General features: G+C 37.7%; 1 protein-coding gene across 5 annotated transcripts in view; it reads left to right on the forward strand.

The window, feature by feature from the left end:
* Window positions 1–24,338, forward strand: part of LOC5566573 (ABC transporter G family member 20) — a 161,860-nt gene that overhangs the window by 94,912 nt on the left and 42,610 nt on the right. The window contains exon 1 of one of the 5 annotated variants that reach the window (XM_001650902.2): window positions 7,129–7,232. The exons of the other annotated variants lie outside the window; for them this stretch is intronic. Coding sequence (XP_001650952.2) covers window positions 7,144–7,232 — 89 coding nt within the window. The 5' untranslated portion in view covers window positions 7,129–7,143. Of the gene's footprint in view, window positions 1–7,128; window positions 7,233–24,338 lie in introns of those variants that run through there. 5 annotated transcript variants of the gene reach the window in all.

Below are 24,338 nucleotides of genomic sequence, written 5' to 3' on the forward strand. Positions count from 1 at the left end.
AATAGTTCCTTGCTGCCCAGTTCATTGAACAGGCAAATAGGCAGCTGTGAAATGATATTTAACAAACTTTTCAAAAACATTGATTTTCAAATGACGAAAAAAGTTGATGTTTTATACGCCTATGTATAATAGTAGCAGCAATTGGAATGATGCCTCGTGCAATTCATGAAGGTTTCTATCGAGATATTCCTGGAAGAACCATTCTAATAATTCTTAAATAATTATTAGACATTTTGCATATAAAATCCTGGGCAGAAAGCTACAAAAATGATGGTTGGATGGTTCTGATAAAATGTTCGGCAATTAATAAATGAATTGAAATTCAAATAAAAATCAGATGCACATCTCAACTGTATGAACCCAAACTGCACCGTGAGCGAAAAGCGGCGAAACCAAATTCATCGCATTTCATCGGCACCCGACTGAAAAATTGCACAGTATTTATTCTTCCGAAAACTATACCGGGAATCTGACTTTACTATTTAATGCTTCCGCAACCTACAAGAATTGCCTTCATTCCCACCAACTATCAATTTGAGCATTCGACTGTATTTTGGAGCGCTTCTAAGGTAGATTTGTATGCATGGTTTTTTTTTTCTTGTCGAGAATGAATGTGGATGCACTCATGCAGCCTTCCAATATTGCAGCAGGAAGTGAAGAAATGCAGTGACGTTCAGAAGTTCATCTTTCTAAAGTTTGTATATGGTGTCAAATATTTGACTAGGATCTGACACCTGTCCAAACAATTGTTTGTCACTAGAGTAATTCAGGTAGAGTCAAACAAATATTTGGACTGCTGTTAGATCCCAGTCAAATTAGACACCTTTTGCCAATAGCTTAAAACTTTCTTGTTTATTTTTTGGGTATAAAATAAACCAATCCTTCAAATTTTGATCCATTTTATTTCTGTTTATAACTTCAGCGATGATCGGATTGATGCTTTTTTTTTGTTCCAAATGTGATTTGACACATTTCAACGTTTCTGAAAAAAATGTCTTGGCCATCACTGTATAGACAGAATAATGCAACAACAGCACTTCCATACTACAAAGGGAGCTACTACAGAAGTAAGACTAGCTGAAAGGCAGCATTAGCTCTGCTCCGGTAGCGCCATAATTTGGAATACATATACTATAAGGATACAGCAATGGTCCAAAAAGTATGGCATTCTTTCTTATGTTACACTGCGAACACTTAACGCACATATGAGTTAGTTTTAGTTAAATCTTCGTATTGCGTTCATTGTAAACTTTGAATGATAATTTATTCACCTTCTACACAATTTCCGTGGACTATCATTAAGCTTTAGGCATTCCAATAATATTACATATTGGATTAGTTAATTTTGAATATAAAAAAGACATTTTACAGATCTGTTACACACACAGTTTTCAAGAATTAAAATACCCATTCATAACTGTAACCTATTCTAAACTAAAACAACTCTTCCAATCTAAGCAAAGTAAGTGTAAACGAATAACGAAGAATTCGTCTAGTTAGAAATTCCGCTGTACGATCACCATAGTTAAAATAATAAAATCAAAACTAACAAACCCGAAACGATGGAAGACAGCGAAGGAAAAATGATCCATCCGACAGTCCACCGGGCTGGATGAAGGGCGGCGGATTTCACACATGCAGCAGAAGCAGCCCTGCGGAATGCAACACATTTTCCTGCCGGAAATTCAAACAACCAGCACCGGCATCGTTCCTTCCTAGTGATGGGTCCGTTAGGGTGATGCACAAAATCAAATCATATAATTTTATCGAGTTTTTAGATGTTTGATTATGGAGAATCCATTTGCCGAGTGGTTAAATAACACGACTACAAAGCAAAGTAAAGCCATGCTGAAGGTGTCTGGGTTCAATTGCCGGTCGGTCCAAGATCTTTTCGTAATGGAAATTTCCTTAACTTCCCAGGGCATAAAGTATCATCGTTCCTACCACAAAATAATAAGGATAAATCAAAAATCCCAAACTTACTGTAAACTATAAGATCAGACTGTTCAGCAAAATAGGAATGAATTTCCAGTTTTATTAAATTTCATGTATTGCAGCAATTTATTTAGTAGCTCGTATCACTGCTCGTACAAAATCAATGAAGCTCAATACATCAACATTTCTAAAATGTATTCAAGTTAAATCTTCAACTTAGAAGAAGTATACATTTTACACTGTCTATTGCATTCGGGAAAGCAAAATACAATCATTTTTGGCACTGGCAGCACTGGTAAAACGGATTGAATTAGCTTAACATGCCTTATTCACGAAAACATAGCACACAGTATTTACAGCGAAATGGAAGTGAGCCCGAATCATTACGTAATGTTTGTGTCTTTTTAAGACGTATTTTGGTAAGTTGGCAAGAAGAGTGAAATATCCCAACTTTTTTGTAGGATTTTTTTTTCTTTACGGTTGATCCTATTTCACCACCTTATTAAGGAATATTGTGGTATGACCCATATTTGATTTGGTGCTAATCAAATATCCTGTCACAACTTAGGTGTGAGAGACATTGATTGATATAGCGTACGATCCCAGTTAGGCTCGACTTGTTTTATAAAGTCTATAACCCTGTTGGGATTACTTTGCCAGATTTCTAGGGGCTCTAATAACCCTTTTCCAAACCTCCTTTGATTGAACAAAGCTCCACAGCGTCAGAGTATATGAGCAGTTACGTTTTCGATTTGATAAAAACGACATTCAGAAGATTGGATTTTTACAATTTTATATAGATGATACCTACTAGGGTAGTGACCAGTCAACAGACCGGTTATTATCCTAAGATCCCTTTTTTAAATTTAGTATAGCCTGGGCTTTTGAACCACTGGGCCTTATAAATCTTTTTGCTTATCTTGATGTATCCATGGTATTCCAGTTGGATTCTACCATAGACATCTCCCAAGATTTAAGTTTTGCTCTCAGAGCGCACTCTGAAACTCCACAAAATGGCTCGGGACCAATAAAATTCATTGTAGAACCTTGTCTTGCTAAACTGTCAGCCGTTTCGTTTCCATCAATTCCACAATGGCCAGGCACTCAGTATAAAATAACTTCGTTCGTACTGGCCAATTGTTTCAGAGAAAGAATGCATTCACACACTAGCTTCGACTGACAAGTGAATGCCTTCAGCGCATTTAGAGCTGCTTGGCTGTCCAAAAAAATACAGTTCTTAGCAAATCTGTATTTCTTTTCAATACAGATATTCACACATTCTATAATTCAATTTGAAATCCAAGATGACGACTTTCGGTTTCTGAAAATCGTTGAAATCCATGTATGCAATATGGGTATTTTCGAAACGAGCATGATAACCGGAGCGTTTTGGAAATCCAAGATGACGAAAAAAAAATCGGGGAAAATCGTTGAAAACCCATGCAATATGGGTTTTCGGAACGAGCACTATGAGGGATGACGAAGATCGATGTCCGATGCCATTTTGGCGACTTCCGTTTTAAGAAAATCATTAGAAACCCATGCAACCCAAGTGATTTTGGAAACGGGCACGACAGGGATATGAAGAAAATCGATATCCGACGCCACTTTGAAATCCAAGGTGGTGACCCCTAGTTAAATAATTAAAAAACCATGCAATATGACTCGTTCTGAAAATACCTATATTTCATGGGTTATCGATATTCCCAAACCGGGGGTTGCCATCTTGGTTTTCAAAATGTCGTCAAATATCGATTTTCATCATATCCTCGACGTACACGTTCCGAAAATACCCATATTGAAAGGGGTTTCAACGATATTCTTCAACTGGTTGTCGCCATCTTGGATTTCAAAATGGCGTTGGACCTCGATTATTGTCATCCTTCGTCTTGGTTGTTCCGAAAATACTTACACTACCCACCATAAGTATGGTCGTTGCAATACTGAGTATTGCAGCACTTCTAAGTTTAGCATCACCCAAAATCCAGTGATAAAAGTTTTTGCAACAAAAATAAAAAAATCGCGGGGCTTAAAGACGTATTTTTTAGGACGACCTCAAAAATACATTGATCTAGCTCTTCAGAATAATGAGATAATATTCATTTTAGGTGATGCTAAACTTTTCAAGGTGCTGCAATATTCAGTATGAGTGTTGCAATACGTGATTCCATACTTATGGTGGGTAGTGTATATTGCATGGGTTTTCAACGTTGTTCCCAAACCGAAGGTCGTCATCTTGGATTTCACAATGGCGTCGGACATCGATTTTCGTCATCACTTTATCGTGCCCGTTCCGAAAATACCTATATTTCATGTGTTTTCAATGCTTTTCCCAAACCGGAGGTTGTCACCTTGGATTTCAGAATGGCGTCAGACATCAATTCTAGTCATCCCTTCATCGTGCCCGTTCCAAAAATATGTATATTGCATGGGTTATCAACGATTTTCCCAAACTGGAGGTCGCCATCCTGGATTTCAAAATGGCGTCAGACATCGATTTTCATCATCCTCTCGTCGCGCCCGCTCCGAAAATACCTATATTTCATAGGCTTTCAACGATTTTCCGGAATCGGAAGTCGCTATCTTGGATTTTAAAATGGCATCGGACATCGATTTTCGTCACTCTCTCGTCGTATCCGTTTCAAAAACACTTGGGTTGCTTGGGTTTTGAACGATTTTCCCAAACTGGAGGTCGCCATCTTTAATTGCTAAATTTAGAATTCAGTTAATGTTCCATGCCAGCAGTCCTACAATTATAATCGGATAAATCGGCTTTTCTTCCTATCTCACATATCGAAAAATTCTTAGCATCAGTGCGCCCCCACCGCACGATAATAATCTATCTGCCCCAATATTTTTGTACGTCTTTCCCCAATATTTTGATTCGTCTTACCCCAATGTTTTAGGTCGTTCTGTACCGTTCATTTGGCATTTTTAGCAACCCGACCTGCGGATTACAACGAGCTGCGGTTAACTTACACTTTCGTGAACAGCGTTGCTGTCGCATAAGATTTCTTACTTTATACTACCAATGAAAGTAGTTTAACAACTCTTTTGTCATTTAAAATCTCATTGTAGTATCTTATTGGCCCAGTTGACATGAGTAGCTGAATAAAAATATATTAAGCTGAAATAGGCGTGAGAGTGATTTATTCAACTCTTCTTCCGCAAAAATGTTTGTTGGGGGAGATCTGGTGTATAGAGATTTATTTGAATGTAATGTAACTATTATATTGATACGTACACAGATAAAAATATTTAAATTCCAATGTAGCGTAAACTGGATAATATAGCAAAAATAAACCAATTTCATCTATTGTTACAGCATCACGTTTAATTTTCAGCTAAAGATGCTTGAATGTTACATGATCGTATATATTTAAAGTGCATTCGATTGAATAATAAGAGATTGTTCGTGGACATTTCAGTTTATTTTGATGCTCCAAACATGTGCATGGAAATAAACTGAAATTTACGACATATTTTATGTTGTGTATATTGAGTTTGATTATATTAAATCTTCGAGCTGTTTAGTAGAATACATATAAGTAAATGAAAAAAGCGAATTTAGTACTATAACATTTAATTCCGCTAGAGTTGGTATCCTTTGACAGATACGCGTTTTTCGACCTCAACTGTAAAGCCGTCTTCAGTGTCGTGTACTAGTCGAGTCTAGTACACGACACTGAAGACGGCCTTACAGTTGAGGTCGAAATACGCGTATCTGTCAAAGGATACAAACTCTAGTGGAATTAACTGGTAGTACTAAATTCGGTTTTTTCATCTACTTATATTGAGTTGTTTAATAATCCAATAGGTAATTTATTAATTATGAGAGAAAGTATTGAAAAATCCACATGCTCAGGTGGGATTTGAAGCCACGACTCTTGTATGCTAGACAAGGGCTCTACCAACAAAGCTATCGTTCCGCTTCCTCTAACACAGAAGGTTATAAGTTTCGAATTCAAATCCCAACAGTTCACGCAGATCTTTATTACATTAGGGGTTATGGGGAGAGGGGGTTTGAGATTTTTAACGCGCTATACAATTTATTTTAAATTTTCAAACAAAATATCTTACTATAATGGTATAGGAGGTGGTGCATATTCGTAGACACTCAAAGTTTGAGTGGTTTTCTATCAAATGACCCACCCTAATGATGCGATGCATGCCGGACGGCCACCGGTGCACCGAACAAAGGGTTTTTGGAAAATGAAATCAAAAGGTGTGCACTTATTGTATGCAGTAGCATGTTTATGCATTGTTTTACCACCACCCAAAGGGAGAAGCTTTGAAAGCGTTTGAAATTGTGGCTCTCGGACTTCCACCTCCCGCCGTCATCCTCTCGGACAGTAAGTGGCAATCCCACCTAGCACTGCATAGACTCGAAAACGAGACTCCAGAAGCAAAATAGGTTGTGATCCAACTCGGTTGCTGATATCCTTGCTCCGGGTGCAGAAGCAGGAATTGTTTGTAACTGATCTTGTATTCGTCGGAATAACTATATATTCATGAGCAGCCCTATCATGATTCAACAAAATACAACTCCTGAAATAACCAATCCCACCCTCTCGCTCACATCTAATGGCTTCATCAACGAGGGCTTCATCCTGTTTGTTGGAATCAATTCCGAGAACTGAAGTTGATTTGGTTTCAAATGCACACCGAAGTGTTTTCGAAATTCCACAGAAAGAGCAAACAAAGTTGATTTTCTGTTGGAAGTCAGACTCTGGATGTTTTGCGGAACGAATATCGTGCAAAATTGCAACTTGCAACATTAATTATAACAATTTTCAAACACAGGATTTCTGTCAATTAATGAGGAAGAGCAGTTTCTCTTGGGTTAAAATAGACAAACATTAATATCGCAATTCAATACCAACCAAAATTATTTATAATGGTTTTAAAAAAAGGGGTTTTCAATCAAACGAAATGACTTTTTTATAATCTGCGAAAATTATGCAGAAGTTTTATTTCTCTTGTACTGATTTGAATTCGAAAATATTCTCCAAAACTACTCTATTGGTGAGGCTTTTCATTTCTGTTTTCTGTTTCAGCTATCCTTCAAACGAGTAAAAAATTTTACATCTTGACCGAGGAATCGATGTTGGAGAACCATCTTACTTTTTCCATATTCTCCAATACTGTTTCAATATTCAACATTCTCCTATTATTATCTTTCGTCAATCATTGTTACATAATTGAGAAATGAATTCTAATCATTTTGTTTTTGTTTCTTTTCAGGTAAATACGTATTCAAGATATTCGGCAGAGACAACAGACAAGCAAAATCGGAAGTATGTTTGTTTAATTTGCATTTCATCAGAACGACCCAGATCTTTATCTAAACATTTGTGTTTTAGAGGTTTGAACTATGCGTAGCTAATATTTTGAGCGGTTCATAAAACATAAATAATCTTTAAAAAAAAAATCAAAAATACGATAAATGATTTTTCTACCACCAAAATTTTAACTCATGTTACGACTTAAGAATCATAACTCATGCTAATTGCTTCCAATCCACGCGTATTTAAGCGTTTCACATTCACATTGATTAAGAGGCAGCCCTTCAAGTTTGAATTTCGTGACTTCTCCACTATATAGTGCCGCCATCTGTCACCCGTAGTTTATCCGTTTTCTAAGCAGCCAGCCGACATCGCGTTTAGCGGAAGCCTAACGTGTTCAACCGGGTTGCGTGCTGCCGGATAAGCGCCCAGCCCGACGTCATCGGCGAAAAAAAGTAAAGTTTACCCACTTAATCATACTTCTGGCTTAATTAAATTAATCATCATCAATTTCACCTCCGGTACCCCGCGCCGTTTCTGCATCACGCAAATAGTTAGCTGGAAGTACTTTCAGATGGCAACAAACAGTCGGAAAAATGACGGAAAATTTTGCGTCGACCTTCTTTGTTCCATCTTGAACCGATTAGTCAACACAGTAGTGACTTGGGGCGGCTATGGGGACGACGTAATGAATCAACCCCAACCGATGAAGTGCGAAGTGAATGCATGGATTTGCGAGACCGTGTTGACCCTGCATTACGAGCTGAACCGTCAATGCTTTGGAGGTTCCACGTGCCAATAATTTCCTGTCAGTCGTTGAGTAAGGATACGTGATATTAATTTTTTCATGTCGATACGGAACGATACTCGGAACTTCCAGAATTGTTCATGATAAAACGAAACTAAATATGAAAATTTTGCAGTGGCAAGTGGATGGGCTTTAGGACATTTGATCGAAATTACATTTGATCAAATGTCCGGTCTCAAATCTATAGAGCATTTCGTCGAATATTATTTGGTCGACCTAACAGAAATATGTCCAAAAACTTATTATAAAATGGTCAATGAAAGATCATTTGATTAATTATATATAAAGCTGAACAATTTTCTCGCAATATAATGGATCGTATGCAGTTAACGACATTTAATCAAAATGTATTTTAGGAAAGCATGTCAAAAATTAATCGTTCTAAACATTGATAATTGTTTGCTACGTTTTACGACTTCGGTATGATGAAGGGCCCAGATAGCCGTAGCGGTAAACGCGCAGCTATTCAGCATGACCATACTGAGGGTCGTGGGTTCGAATCCCGCTGGTCGATGATCTTTTCGTAAAGGAAATTTTCTTGATTCCCAGGGCATAGAGTATCTTCGTACCTGCCCATAAATGTCCATAAACCACGTGGGCATTTTTTCCTAATTGTTTAAATATCAAACAAAATGGAATCGTTTACGAGATTCAGAAAAATCCTGAAATTGTTTCAGAATTTGGAGTGGCTAGGTAAAATAAAAAATTTAATACCTGAACAAATTCTGTAGATTTGGATCAATATTATAGTAAATTCTAATCTTTTAGTGAAAATCGCAATATTCAAACAAAGTCATTAAAGAATGAATACAAAATTATAAAAAAGATCTGGCACAAAAAGAAAAAAGTATAGAATATGAAAATATCTAATTTTTCGTAGAATTTCTGATGTGCTTGATGGAACAGTAATTTAGTACTCTAATAGTAACATCAAGAAAATGAATGAACTACTCTGATAGTAACATCAAGAAAATGAATGAATTATACTGCGGAACACAATTCTATCTCGAGCACCAAAATGCCACTATTTACTCAATCAAGGGTTGCCGAATCCGTTGCCGTTTTCAGAAACATCATAGCACGTCTAGTTTTGGAGATTTTGGCTGTTAAAAATGCAAATTTTGACTATTTCTTTCATCTTGTATGGCAATTTATTTGCTTAATTTGTCACAGAATTCAAACTTCATGTGTAAAACAATACATGTCAACAAAGTTTATAATAATGTCGATGCTCAAAAACTATTTTTTGATGTTTTAGAGAAGTACTGTATTTTTCCATATAAGAGAAACGAAGAATCTTGTATAGAGACTGAAAGCATGTTGAAAAAATCGATTTAATCCAAATTCAATCCTGAAATTACACTCAAATTATATCTGATACGAAAGTAAAAGTCTTATTTTGCATGATTGGTGGATTAGATCCCAAAAAAAGTTTGATAAATCATATATAACATTTTATGTAAACGTCAATGAAATCAGTGTTTTATACAACTTTGGCGACCTGTAGCTAAAAATTGTGACGTGCTGTAACATTTCTGAGAACGGCAACAGATTCAGCAATCCCAAATCTTTTTGAGACACATAATTTTATCCTTGAGACACGCAAAAATGTCATTTTTGTTACGCTGTGTTATCGAGTATATTTGTCTTTTCAAGATCAATCCAAGACATAGAGCACTGTAATTTTGACAATATCTTTCCAGATACATGTGTAATAAGCGGTTTCTTCACCACCGCTTAGGCCTTAAACCTGGTTTAATCGTATGGGTAAACGTGGTTTACGGCTTAAGCGAAGGTGAAGAAATTGGCCCTAAGAGTTTTAAAGTTTCTGGCATAACCTTGATGATTTTCATTAGCGTTTCATTTTCATTAAAACTGGAAAATTCGTATTAAAAATCGAATGAAATTTACTAACATAATACTCAATCTCATGTTATAATTGCTCTGTTTAATTGCTTCAAAATTAAAATCATTAATGTAAAAAGTAATCCATTAATTTATGTTTGACTTTTTTCACTTCTCGGGGGGTTGGTTTGGGGGGGGGGGGAGGGCTTTTTCAGGGGGCCCGGGGCATTTGCCTCCCTCAAATCCGAGCCTGATTGTGAATGTCAATCATGTTTATAATATATGTATGTATCAAGAAAAAAATCTGTCTGATATGAGAAATCTATGGATAATTTTTCACAGTTGTAGGTTGCTGAGGAAGTAACTTACACAAATGTTGTGATTATTTTTGATAAAAGGTCAATGATGCATTCTCTCAATAGGATTTTTGCTGAAATGCATGCAAAAAATAACCTACTTTCACCACAGTTGTACACACAAATTTTGAATGATTTATCCACTAATATCCACCATGAGCCTAGTGGAGATTTTTCGAAATTCTCTCTCTTTTTTCAGAAACTTTTTGAGAACTACGCTCAATTGCGATAAATACAGAGTTTTCAATTAAAGCAAAATAGCACTCTATTTTACAGTTCGCTATCAAAATTGGTATTAACGAAGATTAACGTAGAGAATATAAAGACATCTCTCTAGAAGTAATATGACAAATGTAATGATGTAATTCTGGAGGCATACCCTCAAGAATTCCTTCTGTAATTCTCCGTTCATAAGTTTTGGTTTTGGCTTTCCTCGGTAAAAAAGCTCGATAACAGCTTAATTATCGTTACGCTGGACAGCAAAGGACCATACCCAGACAACCAGAAGTCACATAAAAGTTCACGTTATAACTCGTTTACTCATACAAATGACATCAAACCCACAAAACACGGTGGATAAAATCGTCAGATTGATGAGATTCCTCGCATAAAACGCTTTTTTCTGAGTTCATTTATACATTTTGTTTCGTTCCGTACACTCGTACAAAAAAAAGTCGAATAAATACGTAGCGGTTGGCAAATCAACATTTGTTATCATAAGTTAAGTCGCATAGGTTCACAGGTTAGTTCGGTAGAAAATTTATACAATCGCATTGTATGCTATTATTCATCACATAATATAATCACGTAACTGCCTCCACTTTTGTTCGTAGAAGGCCTTTTCGCATCACTTACAAGTTAAATTTTGCACATATACAGCCTCCAGGTGATTTCGTGATACATACATTTTGGTTGTCTGGGTTGTTCAAATTACTCAATCCAAAAAAGCATTTTTCAAATCTGATGTAACCACGTGTTTGACCTTGCAAATCCCTCCCCCTAGTGTGGTTTTTCGTGATCATTTTGCCGCAGCCCTCCTTCCCCCCTCAATAAGCACGTGGTTTATGGACGACCCCTTATTGTACAGCTTCATACATCAATTTGTTTGCGATTTGAAATTATGTAAATATCTGGGATTTCAATGGTAATTCTAGTAAAGTTCAGTAGTCTTTGAAAGCATCTGTTTGCGAATAATCTAAAAAAAATAGTTATAGTGAGTTTATTATTCTTTCAAAATAACATCATCCCTAGAAAAGCTGTCCAACAAGGTATGTTATTGCTCATCGATGCGAACATAACAAGTTTTTTGCACATTGACTAAAATATTTAGTTAGTGCATTGTTCTTTCAAAATTCCATCATTATTGGAAAAACCTTTAAAAAAGGTACCAACTCCTTAATGCTATCAGTGGACGGTTATGTCCTTTGAAGAAAGTATCATACTAGACAACGGACTATCATACAATGCCTTGTCGCACAGTCGAAAAATCTTCCTCACAAAAAGTGTTATCGCACTGAAGCGGGAATCGAACTCCTTGACATGTTGCGACCTCCATACGCCGTTCTCACATACTCCGCCAAAGATCGTCCTAAGCACACGTCGTTCAAAGACTCCTAGTACTTGCAGGTCGTCTTCCAGCATTGTCCACGTCTCATGCTCGTAAACAGAAGACTACCGGTCTTTTCAGCGTCTTGTTCATGGTACATTTAGTACGGATGTGAAATTTACCAGACCGCAAGGTCTTGTGGAGTTCATAGTAAGCACGACTTCCGGCAATGATACGTCTTCAAATTTCTCTGCTGCAGTTTTTATCCGACGTTACCAATCATCCTAAGTAGACAAATTCGTCTACCACCTCGAATTCATCTCCGTCGATCATCATGCGTCTGCCAATGCTAGCCCTATCACGCTCGGTTCCTCCACCCAGCAGATATTTCTTTTGCGACGTATTTACCTTCAATCCAACCCGTTCTACTTCGAGTTTCAGCCTGGTATACTGTTCAGCAACCACCTGGGACGTTCTTCTGACAAGGTCCACGTCGTCAGCGAAACAAATGAACCAGCTGAATTGATTGAAGATTGTGCCCCGTATGTTGAAGCCCACTCGTTTCATAACACCTTCTAGCTCTAGCGCAGTATTGAACAGGAGGCAGGAAAGACCATCGCCTTGTCTAAGTCCTTTGCGTGGTTCAAACGGGTTCGGAAACGCACCCGATACCTTCACCCAGCACTGTACACTATCCATCGTTGCCTTGATCAGTCTACTCAATTTCCCGGGAAAGGCATTCTGGTTCATAATTTTCCAAATCTCTTCGCGGTTGATGGTAGCATAGGCTGCTTTGAAATCGATGAATAGGTGGTGCGTAGGGATTTGGTATTCGCGACACTTTTGGAGGATCTGCTGCAACATAAATATTTGGTCTGTTGTCGATCGCCCGTCCACGAAACCGGTTTGATAACTTCCCACAAATCTGTTTGCTATCGGAGATAAACGGCGGAAGATGATCTGGGAAAGCACTTCATACGCTGCGTTAAGAATGGCCATCGATCGATAGTTCTCACATTGCTAACTTTTGTACATTTGGTATATTACTCCCTCCTTCTACTCCACCGGTAGCTGTTCTGTATCCCAGATCCTGGCTATCAATCAGTGCAGACAAGTAGCCAATCTATCCGCACACTAAACTTATTTTACTGGAAATCGGTGAAATTCACCGTAATCATAACAATTGAACAGTTCGGTGAAATAAAACACCGTAACTTCGTCGTAATTAAATCCGTAAAAAAAAAATAAGTGTGCGGTCTCATTTTAATAAATTCCACTCCAATACCATCCTTTACAGCTGCTTTGTTGTTCTTGAGATATTTGATAGCAACCTTAACTTCACTTATTGTGGGAGTTGGCACGTCTCCCTCAACCGCAATACTGATGAAACCATTGATCCTGCTGCCTTGGTTTTCCTACTCTGAACCATTCGTAGTACTGCTTCTACCTTTCAATCAAGATAGCTCCATCCTTATCCCGGCACATTTCGACTTGCGGGATGCATTCAGTTTCTTGTAAAACTTACGCGTTTCATGAGAACGATACAGCATTCCATTTCTTCGCATTCTAACTATTCCAGGCGGCGCTTTTTATCCCAGAATAGATGAGTTTGCTGTCTTTGCTTCTGTTTACACGTTTTGACGGGTGCTATGCTGCAACATAATCGCCAGCGCTGCATTCTTGTTATCCAAAACCGCCTGACACTCCTCGTCGAACCAACCGTTTCGTCGATTTCCTTTCAAGAACCCAATGGCACCTTCCACTGTGCTGTTAATGGCTACTTTGACATAACTCTAGCAGTCCTCATGGGGGGTCGGTGAGCTCTCCCTCATCCGGCAACGCTAATTCAAAGCTTTACGCGATATCAGTTGCGACTTTGGGTAGCTTGAGTCGTTCCAGATCGTACCATGGCGGGCGTCGGTACCGAATGTTGTTCACAACGAAAAAGTCTTTGGCGCACACTCAGCAACACAAGGTAGTGGTCCAAATCAATGTTCGCGCTGCGATAGGTTCTGACGTTTCTATCCAATGTATATTCAATCAAATGTCCTTGCAACAAAACGACTATTCGACCAAATGCCATATGCTTTCTATTAAACGCTTTTCTACCAAATGTTCATTCAACGAAACGTCCGTTTGAACAAACGTACTTTCGACTAAATGTCATTAGACCAAATGTCATAGATTCTGGTAGGATAGGTAAGACATGTACTACGCACAAAAACACCTGAGTAAGACAGCCAAAGTTGAAGGATTGCCCTAGCCAAGATTCAAAAATATGTTAAAAAAATAAGATCAGCAGAAAGCTTGAAACATATATTGAACTTCGATCAAATGCGTAAGACACGATAAGGTATTTTGATGGGGTTTTTGCGCGATAAAACATTTTTTGCAATTCCGTTGCAAATCAATCAACTTTTCATTAAGAAGTTGATCAACATAACGGCCTACTTTTCCAAACAAAAGAAACAGTATCGAAAAGTGCTACTTTTCAGCACTGTTAGTGGTGCTGAAAAGTAACACTTTTCAGTTCTGATTGTGATGTCAGATTAAACATTATCTGAGTCTCTTCATACGCGATTCCTCTGAGGCGCTGTCCACAAATTATGTAACGCTCGAAGGGGGGAGAGTTAGGCTCTAGCGTTACAACTAATACAATTTTTTCAAACTTTCCATACAAAAAGCATTACGGGGGGAGAGGGGGTCAAAAATGTATGGATTTCTATTTAGCTTTGAACTACACATTTGCTGGGGGATCCGGACCTTGCTACGTTCTTTCTGATATGAAATCGGAACGTTTAGTGGACATTGTGAAGGCAGTACAGTCAGTTTTTTTTAGTCTGAAGTTTCACGCGACGATTCGGTAAGCATTTTGGCACATCAAAAGCAACAGTACAATATTATTCAGAATAACTTTTGGCTTCTTACCTGGTCTGTCCTCGAATAGGAACAGCCTGGGAGCATAGCATTTCAATCAGTATGGTATCGATGCAGGTGTGAAAATTTGTGACAGTCATACCACCACCTCCACCTCACAGCCTACGTGATCGAGAATTTTTGAGACGATACTACGCAAAGATAGCCACGTGGATACTCTTGAAATATGTTTATGCTAATAGAAATAATCCAACACGGCATTTTTCGTAATAGCAAAAAATGTTGTATGCAACTCGTTGCAAAACTCGATTTTTTCAACACTCGTCGTATTTTATGTACGACTCGTGCTGAAAAAATCTTCATTTTGCAACTTGTTGCTTAAATAACTATTTCGGTATTTCATACATGCATAGATGAGAAAATTAGAACAACCGCGCTGGTAGTAAAGGCAAGCAGTTTGGCATATTTTTGTCAAATTTGTATAATAAAGTTGATTTAAAAAGGATATAAATATAAATGATATTTATATTTTATTAAATATGCATGATGACAAAAGTTGATCCAGTGGATAATTACAAATGCAGAACTGGTATTACTTTCCTGCCGGTCTCTATTCTAGTCTCTAAAAAATATATTTCTTAATGGTAGGTCTCTAATGTATGTATTTTACGCAACATGGTGTCTAAAGTCTCTTTTTCTTTATTTCACTTGCATTGAATCCCGATGCAAAATTGTAAAAGAAACCTTCGAAGACTAAAACGACAATAGGCTCTTCAAGAATTTCATCTTAGATTCCCCGAAGGAATTATCATAGTGATTTTATTTAGAATACTTTCAGGGTCTCCTACAGCGATCTCTCCAGAAATACTTTTGAAATAATCTTTGGAGAAATTCTATTTTTGTGGTCTCCTTGGAAAAATCAAGTTTGAATTAGGGACGGACCTGGTGTAGTGGTTAGAACACACGCCTCTCACGCCGAGGACCTGGGATCGAATCCCATCCCCGAGATAGTCACTGAAAAAAAATCAGTGACGACTTCCTTCGGAAGGGAAGTAAAGCCGTTGGTCCCGAGATGAACTAGCCCAGGGCTAAAAATCTCGTAAATATAGAAAAAAAAAAAAAGTTTGAATTCTTGAAGTATTCTAAACAAAATTCTTGGAGAAATTCCTTAGAAACTATTCACTAAATAAACTCCTTTAGAAATTTCCGGAGTAAAATCTGAACATTTGGGAAAATTCCTAAATTAATTTCTGATGTAATTCCTGCAGAAAACCATGTTGAAACACATACATTAATACTTGTCGTAATGGCACGAGGAATCCTTAAAAAAAAGTCTTAGACTTGAACAAATGCCTGCTCTGATGCTATGGAGAATCAAACTTTTATCTCCTGGCTTCTATTAAAATTCGTTTTATTTTCTTGATCCCTATTAAGTCTCTTTTCGGCCTCATTTAAGGTCACATTTTTCTTGGTCTCAGTAATAAGTTTATGAATCGAATCAATTCGTTAAAAGGAAATTTAGTTCGTTGAGCGAGGTTTTTGATTATAGTAGGGTAGATGTACCAATAGTGGAGGTACTAAGCACGACTGAATCTTATTTAACCGCCTAAATTCAAGAAGTGCAATTATTGTACATGTTAATGTTGTGACGGGAAGTAACGACCATTGGCTTAATTGGAAAAATAATTTCATCGCAGTAATCCACGGCATGTCAGTGAAAAATAATACCTCCACTATTGGTACACTGTTCCTTTAGTTGCGGTATATTTTTAATTTGCGTTCCTATAGTTGCGGTATCCGTTGTTTTCTTATGGGACCCTCCACTATAGGAACACTTTACCGCAACTATTGGTACAAGTAAGGAACGTTTTAGCCGTTTTAGTGATATATCATCAGTTTTAAAGCAATTCGGACGCTCTTTTCAACTATTCCGTGTATCAACAAGCCAATACATCGATTGGAAGTGTCGGTTCTGTGGTTAATGTGATAAAATCAGTGAAAACGGCACTACCGCAACTATAGGAACACCCACAACTAAGGGATCACTTACCCTATTCCTAAAAACCAGAAGTTCTTAAAGTTGATGTTTTCATGCCTTTGCGAAGCATTTTCAAGGGTTTCCAATGGATTTCGAAGGGGATTTTAGGAGTTCTCGAGTCTATTAAGGTTTCAGAGCTTTCTAAAGAGACCCAAAAGATTGTCAGGGGCTTTCAAAGTATTGCTTATGATCTTAAAACTATTCTCAAGCACTCTTAGAAAGTTTACAGAGGTAGGTTTCCTGGGTTATATCAGAGGCTATCAGATGTTCTCATGGACTCCTCCTCTCCCTATAGAATTAAAATCAACCTTGAAATAAAAACCTTGGGTAACTTCTTTCGATGTACAGGAAAACTAATGAAAACCACTTTGAAAGGTTGGCAACCAAAAGGATACTTTTTGGAACATCTGAGAGATTTTCTAGAAACACTTTCAAGACTTTGTCAACTTCTTGGAAACTTAAAAACCCCGTTTGGAAACCCAAGGGTTTCTAGCAGTCTCTTGCTTACTCCTGTAAAACTCACCGAAATCCCAAGGAAATCACTAGGATTAACCCTCTGCGAGAAGCTCTTGGAACCTTTAGAAAATGTCTTTCACACCCCTGGGATCTTATATGGACGCTTTAGGAAACACAGGCTTGACTATTGGTATGCCTTGAAAAACTCTTAGGTACTCATGGAACCCACCGTAGGTTAGATACTGGTAACCTCTAGATTCTCTTAGGAATCACTGGAGAACTCCTTTGGAATACTGAAGTGCTCAAAGAAGCACCAAGAAACTATAAAAACTCCTAAGTTATTGCTGGAAATTTCTACGAACCCTTGAAAACCCCAAAAACACTTTGGGAATCACTTGAATATCGGTTTATGAAATCCCTCGAGGAGACCCTGATAAACTCTTGATTAACCTGGACCATTGTAAAACTAATCACGTATTTGACAGCATCCATTTATTACGTAACGATAAGATATGAAATTTTTGACCCACCCTCTCCTCCATAACGCTTTTTGCATGTAAATTTTCAAAATTCAGTGTGAGTCGTAACGCATGAGCCTACTCCCCACCCTTCGAGCGTTACGTAATAATTATGTCCTCAGATCCTAAAGTACACACCCATACCAGCAAAACTATATTTGGGTGGTATGTTGACTTATCCCGTTTGTGGGTATTATAGCGTTAACAATTGTTTATTATTTTTAAAATTCAATTTTCTTGCCAGGAATCAAACTTGTTATTTCGCAAAATTTTATTTGTAACCGAAAAATTTCAGAGTTTCAGTTTGATGAAACTTGATCGCAACAACGATGTTGCTTCACTGGATTCCTTGGAATTCCGCGGAATTACGTATCAAATGGAATTGGACGGAATCATACGCAATATCACATACCCCTACAGCTGAGGATCAACAGATTAATAGGATTTCCCATGTGTCGAGGCCTTATGAGTGATCGAGTGAATTTCTTTCGAGTTAGAACGCTGTTTAGCGAATGAATGCACCACCGGGTCGTAACGATTTACGACACACCTTGCACTTCACCCCTGTTCAAGGATCGGCGACGACATCGATGCAGCTTCAATGTGGTGCTAATTACAATTTATTTTCGCCTTCGCTGATCGGTGTCACCGCGGTCGGTGGTGATCCCGTAATGTTCTTTGATTAGTGCACGACGACGACGACGATAGGGCAGCGTACTTGCGAGGAGGGCTAGCTGGGCAATCAATTGGCATGCACGACATCCATTAGGGCCGATATTTACACAGTAAAAAAAATGTTATATAACGTCAATTGAACTGTACATCAGATTCGAAGAACTCGTTTCAGAAGTTAACAAAAAGACGTAAAAGTTTGACCGGGATTTGAATCCTTATGAGCAACTAGATAGAGGTTTTGCAAAACTACTTGAAATGGGTGTCCTATCATTTGCCTCAGACAACCAGAATGTACGTATGACGAAATCACCTTTTGCGGTATGCGATGCTTATATGTAAAAAGTGGAGGCGATGTATGTGCATATTTTATATGAGGAACACTGCAAATGTATGAATTGTATTTATTATTAACTTATCTGTTATCTTATGCAACTTCATATATAATAACTAATTTGATTTGACAGCTGCAACGATTTTTTTTTTTTTTTTAAGGCACTCTGTGCTTGTGGCCACTACTGTGCCGGAATCAGTTGATCTGTAGCTTCTTTATCGATACAGATCTATTTTTAACTTATCTATATTTACATCAACTTTCACTCTCTCCTACTCTTTTACTCTCACACCGAGCAGGTAGGAGAGAGCTCTGCTATTAGTGAGGCTAGCTGCCTGCGAAGAGGGTCAGTTTGTCTCAGTCATCATCTGATACTGACAGAGGATGGATGTGCTCCCCAAAGCACGCTCCTCCGTGCGGTGTCTTCTGGTGGCTGGACGGTTTTTTTTGTGGAGGGGATGGGAATTGAATCCATGACCTTCCGCTTATAAAGCGAAAGCGTAACCTCAAGGCTACGGACCCCCCTAGCTGCGACGAATTGATCGATTTCATTTTTACGCGTTTACGGAACGAAACAAAATGCGCTCAGGAACTCAGAACATAGCGTTTTATGCAAGGAAATTCGTTTCAAACGATTTAATGCACCGTATTGTGCGGATGTGCTGTAATAGTTGAAAAAACTACAAATGAACTTTAACACTTCACTTTTTGCAAAAAAAAATAAAATACTAAAATCACTAAGGTGAGCAAATACCTTTAAACTCTAATATGTGTTGCTTATCTTGACAGATAGGCCTATTTCGTCTGCGACTTACAGACTTCTTCAGTGTCGAGTGCTCGACTTGAAGAAGTCACTGTACACTGAAGAAGTCTGTAAGTCGCAGACGAAATAGGCCTATCTGTCAAGATAAGCAACACATATTAGAGTTTAAAGGTATTTGCTCACCTTAGTGATTTTAGTATTTTATTTTTTTTTGCAAAAAGTGAAGTGTTAAAGTTCATTTGTAGTTTTAAACATACTCTAATAATCCCTCCCAAAGTTTAATATAAAAAAGTGTAGTGTAATAGTTGGTTGGTTTGACTTTATTAACGAGATTTTTAGCCCTGGGCTAGTTCATCTCGGGACCAACGGCTTTACTTCCCTTCCGAAGGAAGTCGTCATTATAACTTTTTACGTCATAAGTGACTATGTCGGGGATGGGATTCGATCCCAGGTCCTCGGCGTGAGAGGCGAGTGTTCTAACCACTACACCAGGTCCGTCCCCTGTGCTGTAATATATTTACATATTTCACCATGATTCGTGATTTAGCAAGACATGGCCTGATTATCAGCTTACTTCGGCTAAAATGGTTTAAAAAATCCGATGAAAATGTATTTGGAATTTCCTAATTTTCTCAACTAATCATCTCGTATCCCTATCTTTCACGTATATTCTTATGTGACTTCAGGTTGTCTGAGGCGTCGATCGAATACGATTACATAATAAGTGGAATATTGCTTTGAAATGGATGTGATCGAAACCACTTACGCCCGATTTTTTGATACATCGACCGATATTATTATTTTTTTTTGCTGTGATGGTGGGACCACTAGGGTGATTTGCAAAGCACACAGGCCGGGTGTTACCGGAAGGGAGAGGTCGAGTAATTTTCCACTGCCTACACGCGACTTCCTGTACTGTGGTGGTTTGTTGGTTGGCCGAGTGCGGATGTAATATGTGTGTGACCTCTAGATGTCGTTGTCGGAACAAATTATTTTGATGGCGCAAATGTGTGCATTCCCTGGCCCCTTGCATACATGGGGCTATTTTGGTTGGGAAATTGCACCGCGAGGTTCCGTTTTCTCTGGTGAAGCGTCATAATCGATGAAAATGGCAATGAATTGTTTATCATTTTAATGGAAAGCTTGGTAGTTGGTGTACAAAGTGGTTACTACTTTTAATAATTCAAAGTGTTTCGTGGGTTGAAATCTGAAGCAGCCAACAGAATCGTCACTGTTAGTTTATACGTCATGTACACAGCTAAAAATATGTTGTAAATTTAAGTTTATTTTCATGCACATGTTTGGAGCATCAAAATAAACGTAAATTTCAACGACCAATCCATTATTTTTCAATTGAATTCACTTTAAATTTACACGATCATATAATTTTCAACCATTTTTAGTTGAAAATTGAATGTATATTCGTTTAAATTTACATGATGCTGTAATAACACACGAATTTGAATTATTTTTACAGTAGATCTCAGTTTACATCACATTGAAAATTAAATATTTTTTTCTGTGTATATGTAGAAAATTCTTCTTCTTTTTGTCGTTACGTCCCAACTGGGACCGATCCTGCTGCTCGGCTTAGTGTTCTTGTGAGCACTTCCACAGTTATTTACTGAGAGATTTCTTTGCCGATTGACCATTTTTCGCATGTGTATATTGTGTGACAAGTACGAAGATACTTGATGCCCTGAAAAATCAAGATTCAAGAATCAATTTTCAACTCGAAAAGATCCTCGACCGATGGGCTTCGAACTCACCAATTCTCACAGCAATGATAGTACTGGTGGTTACGTCGACCAAGTAAACATTGGCAGTATTGACATTTTATATTTGCAAATCAAACTCTGAAGTTCGGAACACAGGTCGACATTAAGTTGCAGTTCATATTTTCAAATTGTTCTAGTTCTATTTTGGATTTATTGTTTGCTGTGTATTTAAACCAAACTGAAACAACTTTGTCGAAAATGATCCACCATACGCTTCCAGGTATGGGACTTCATATTACGATTTGCGTGTTTGTCAGAGCTATTGGAACCATTCAGCGTTATTTATTTGGCATAATGAAATTTATATCGAACACAGCGGTACCCAACGAAATGAAAGCACAGCTGCGCTCGGTTTTCGTTTGAATTGCGTGGAAATTTTCCACAAAACACCCCTTTTCGGCTTGCAATGACCATAATGGGGTGCTGTACGGAAAAATCACAAAGTGCAACAAGTGCAATTTAAATGCAACGAACAACTCGAACTCATCGATCATTGTGTGGCGCTACAGAAGAGGATACTCTCCCCCCACGGTGTACTTTAAAGCTCAATACAAAATATTTCCCCTTTGGCAGCCCAGGTTCGTGTTTACAGAGACTGATTGAAAAGGAGAAAGTTTTTAATTGAATTATATTTCCGTCGAGTTGAAAAGAACACAATCGGTTTTGGTTTGAGGGAGGGCAGTGGATGGTAGTTGCTTTCGGGGTTTCCGTTCTGGTGCAAAATGAATACGTCCGGCAATGGAGTAGTTTGGATAGGGTATGGCCCTAGAACGCGATGAAAGTGCGTGTGAAAATTTATAATTTTATTTACAGGCCAGAGGTGTTGGACGCACAAGCCGAAACCATTTGAGAAAGACTGACTTCGCATTTTAGGAGACAAGACAATGAAGACGGCCTTACAGTTGAGATCGGAATACGCGTATCTGCAGAGGATACAAACTCTAGTGGAATTAAATGGTATAGTTCAAAATTCGGGTTTCACTTTGGAAGGCTGTTTATAGCTGCATCAATGTTTTAGGATTATGTGGCCAAACTTTACTTATCATTTAGGCAGATTTTGATGCACTCTAGAGCTTTAAATGTATTAATTTTTCACTGATACCGAAAGCTATCCGGTCTAGCACTTCGAAAAATCACACTTCGTGCCAGTAGAGAGGCACCAGGTTTTGTTTTCATTTGCAAGTTTTGATAGATATGCTTGTTATGTAAACTATAAAGGACCCTAGTCGCACCGAAAACCGATTTTTTTACTTTATCAGACAACTCATTGTAACATTGACACAAATCTCTCATTACAAACATGCATCCAATCATGTTGGTTTGCATAGCAACTGTTATAAAACAATCTTGATTCTAGGGCAATTCGGCCAGAAGTTACACTATTGGCGCCAAATAATTCACAAAAATCATAAATGACTGGCTCATTTGGTGCCAAAAGTTACGTCATTGGTGCCAAATAAATTATAAAAACCATAAATGAGTCCGTATGGTGCCAGAAGTTACACTATTGGCGCCAAATAATTTATGAAAATTATAAATGAGTCCATTTGGTGCCAGAAAATACACTATTGGCGCCAAATAATTAATAAAAATCATAAATGCGTCTGTTTGGTGCCAGAAGTTATATTATTGGCGTCAAATAATTTATAAAAATCATAAATAAGTTCGTTTTGGTACCAGAAGTTACATTATTGACGCCAAATAATTCACAAAAAACATTGATAAGTCCGTTTTGGTACCAGAAGTTACATTATTGGCACCAAATAATTAAAAACAATCATAAATTAGTCCGTTTGGTGCCAGAAGTTGCACTTTTGGCGCAAAATAATTTAAAAAAAAAATCATAAATGAGTCCATTTTGGTTGCAGAAGTTACATTATTGGCGCCAAATAATTTATAAATCATAAATGAGTCTGTTTGGTGCCAGAAGTTATATTATTGGCGTCGAATAATTTATAAGAATCATTAATAAGTTCGTTTGGTACCAGAAGTTACACTTTTGGTGACAAATAATTAACAAAAAATATAAATGAGTCCATTTGATGTTATAAGTTATACTATTGGCGCCAAATAATTTATAAAAATCATAAATAAGTCCGTTTGATGCCAGAAGTTACACTATTGGCGTCAAAAATTTGATGAAAATCATAAATGAGTCCGTTTGGTGCCAGAAGTCTATTGGCGCCAATTAAATTATCAATATCATAAATAAGTTCGTTTGGTGCCAGTAGTTACACAATTGGCGCCAAATAATTTATAAAAATCATAAATGAATCCGTTGGATGTCAGAAGTTATACTATTGGCGCCAAAAATCATAAATGAGACCGTTTGGTGCCAGAAGCTACACTATTGGCGCCAAATAATTTATAAAAATCATAAATGAGTCCGTTTGGTGCCAGAAGTCACAGTATTGATGCCAAATAATAAATAAAAATCATAAATGAGTTCATTTTGGTCTTCGGGCTGGGTCTTACAACGAACGATTGGTTATCGTTCCTACCTGACTTCATCCGTGGTGTATACCAACACTATCACTTCTTGATGATATAATATCATCCAACATAATTTATACGAACTGTCTACAAAGTGCTTCAGTGACTTAACCCTTTGGGGCCGGCCCGGTCATATATGACCGCAGTACAAAAAAGGCTGCAAAAAAAGAACCAATGAACAAATGTATATACTGTCTTCGGCAAAGTTGTCCCAAATATACTCTTTTATCAGAGAAAAATATGAAGTATATGCCTTTATGACCTAATTGACAACCTAGAACATCCTGAAGTTTGGAAAATTGAACTAAAAGTACATACGAAGCGTGAAATGCTGTTTGTGAACATAAATGATGTTCAGGCTAGATAATACAGAATTACTCTTTTAACGAAAACACTATTTCACTTGCTTTACTATGTCCTGGGATGTTCTAGGACGTCCAAACTGTCCTGAAGCACACTCTTTGAAATCTACAACCGTAACAATAATTGTTTGGGTTAAAACAATAACATTACAAATTCAAATAGAATCTACCAACCTCTGAGAATCTCAAGAGCTATTTCAGTGAACGTTTGGGATATTCCAGGCCCTCCAAATTACTCTGGAGTTCAGAACTTCAGGTCTACACTTGTTCCA

Source organism: Aedes aegypti, chromosome 3, assembly GCF_002204515.2.
Source record: "Aedes aegypti strain LVP_AGWG chromosome 3, AaegL5.0 Primary Assembly, whole genome shotgun sequence".
Lineage (NCBI taxonomy): Eukaryota > Metazoa > Arthropoda > Insecta > Diptera > Culicidae > Aedes > Aedes aegypti.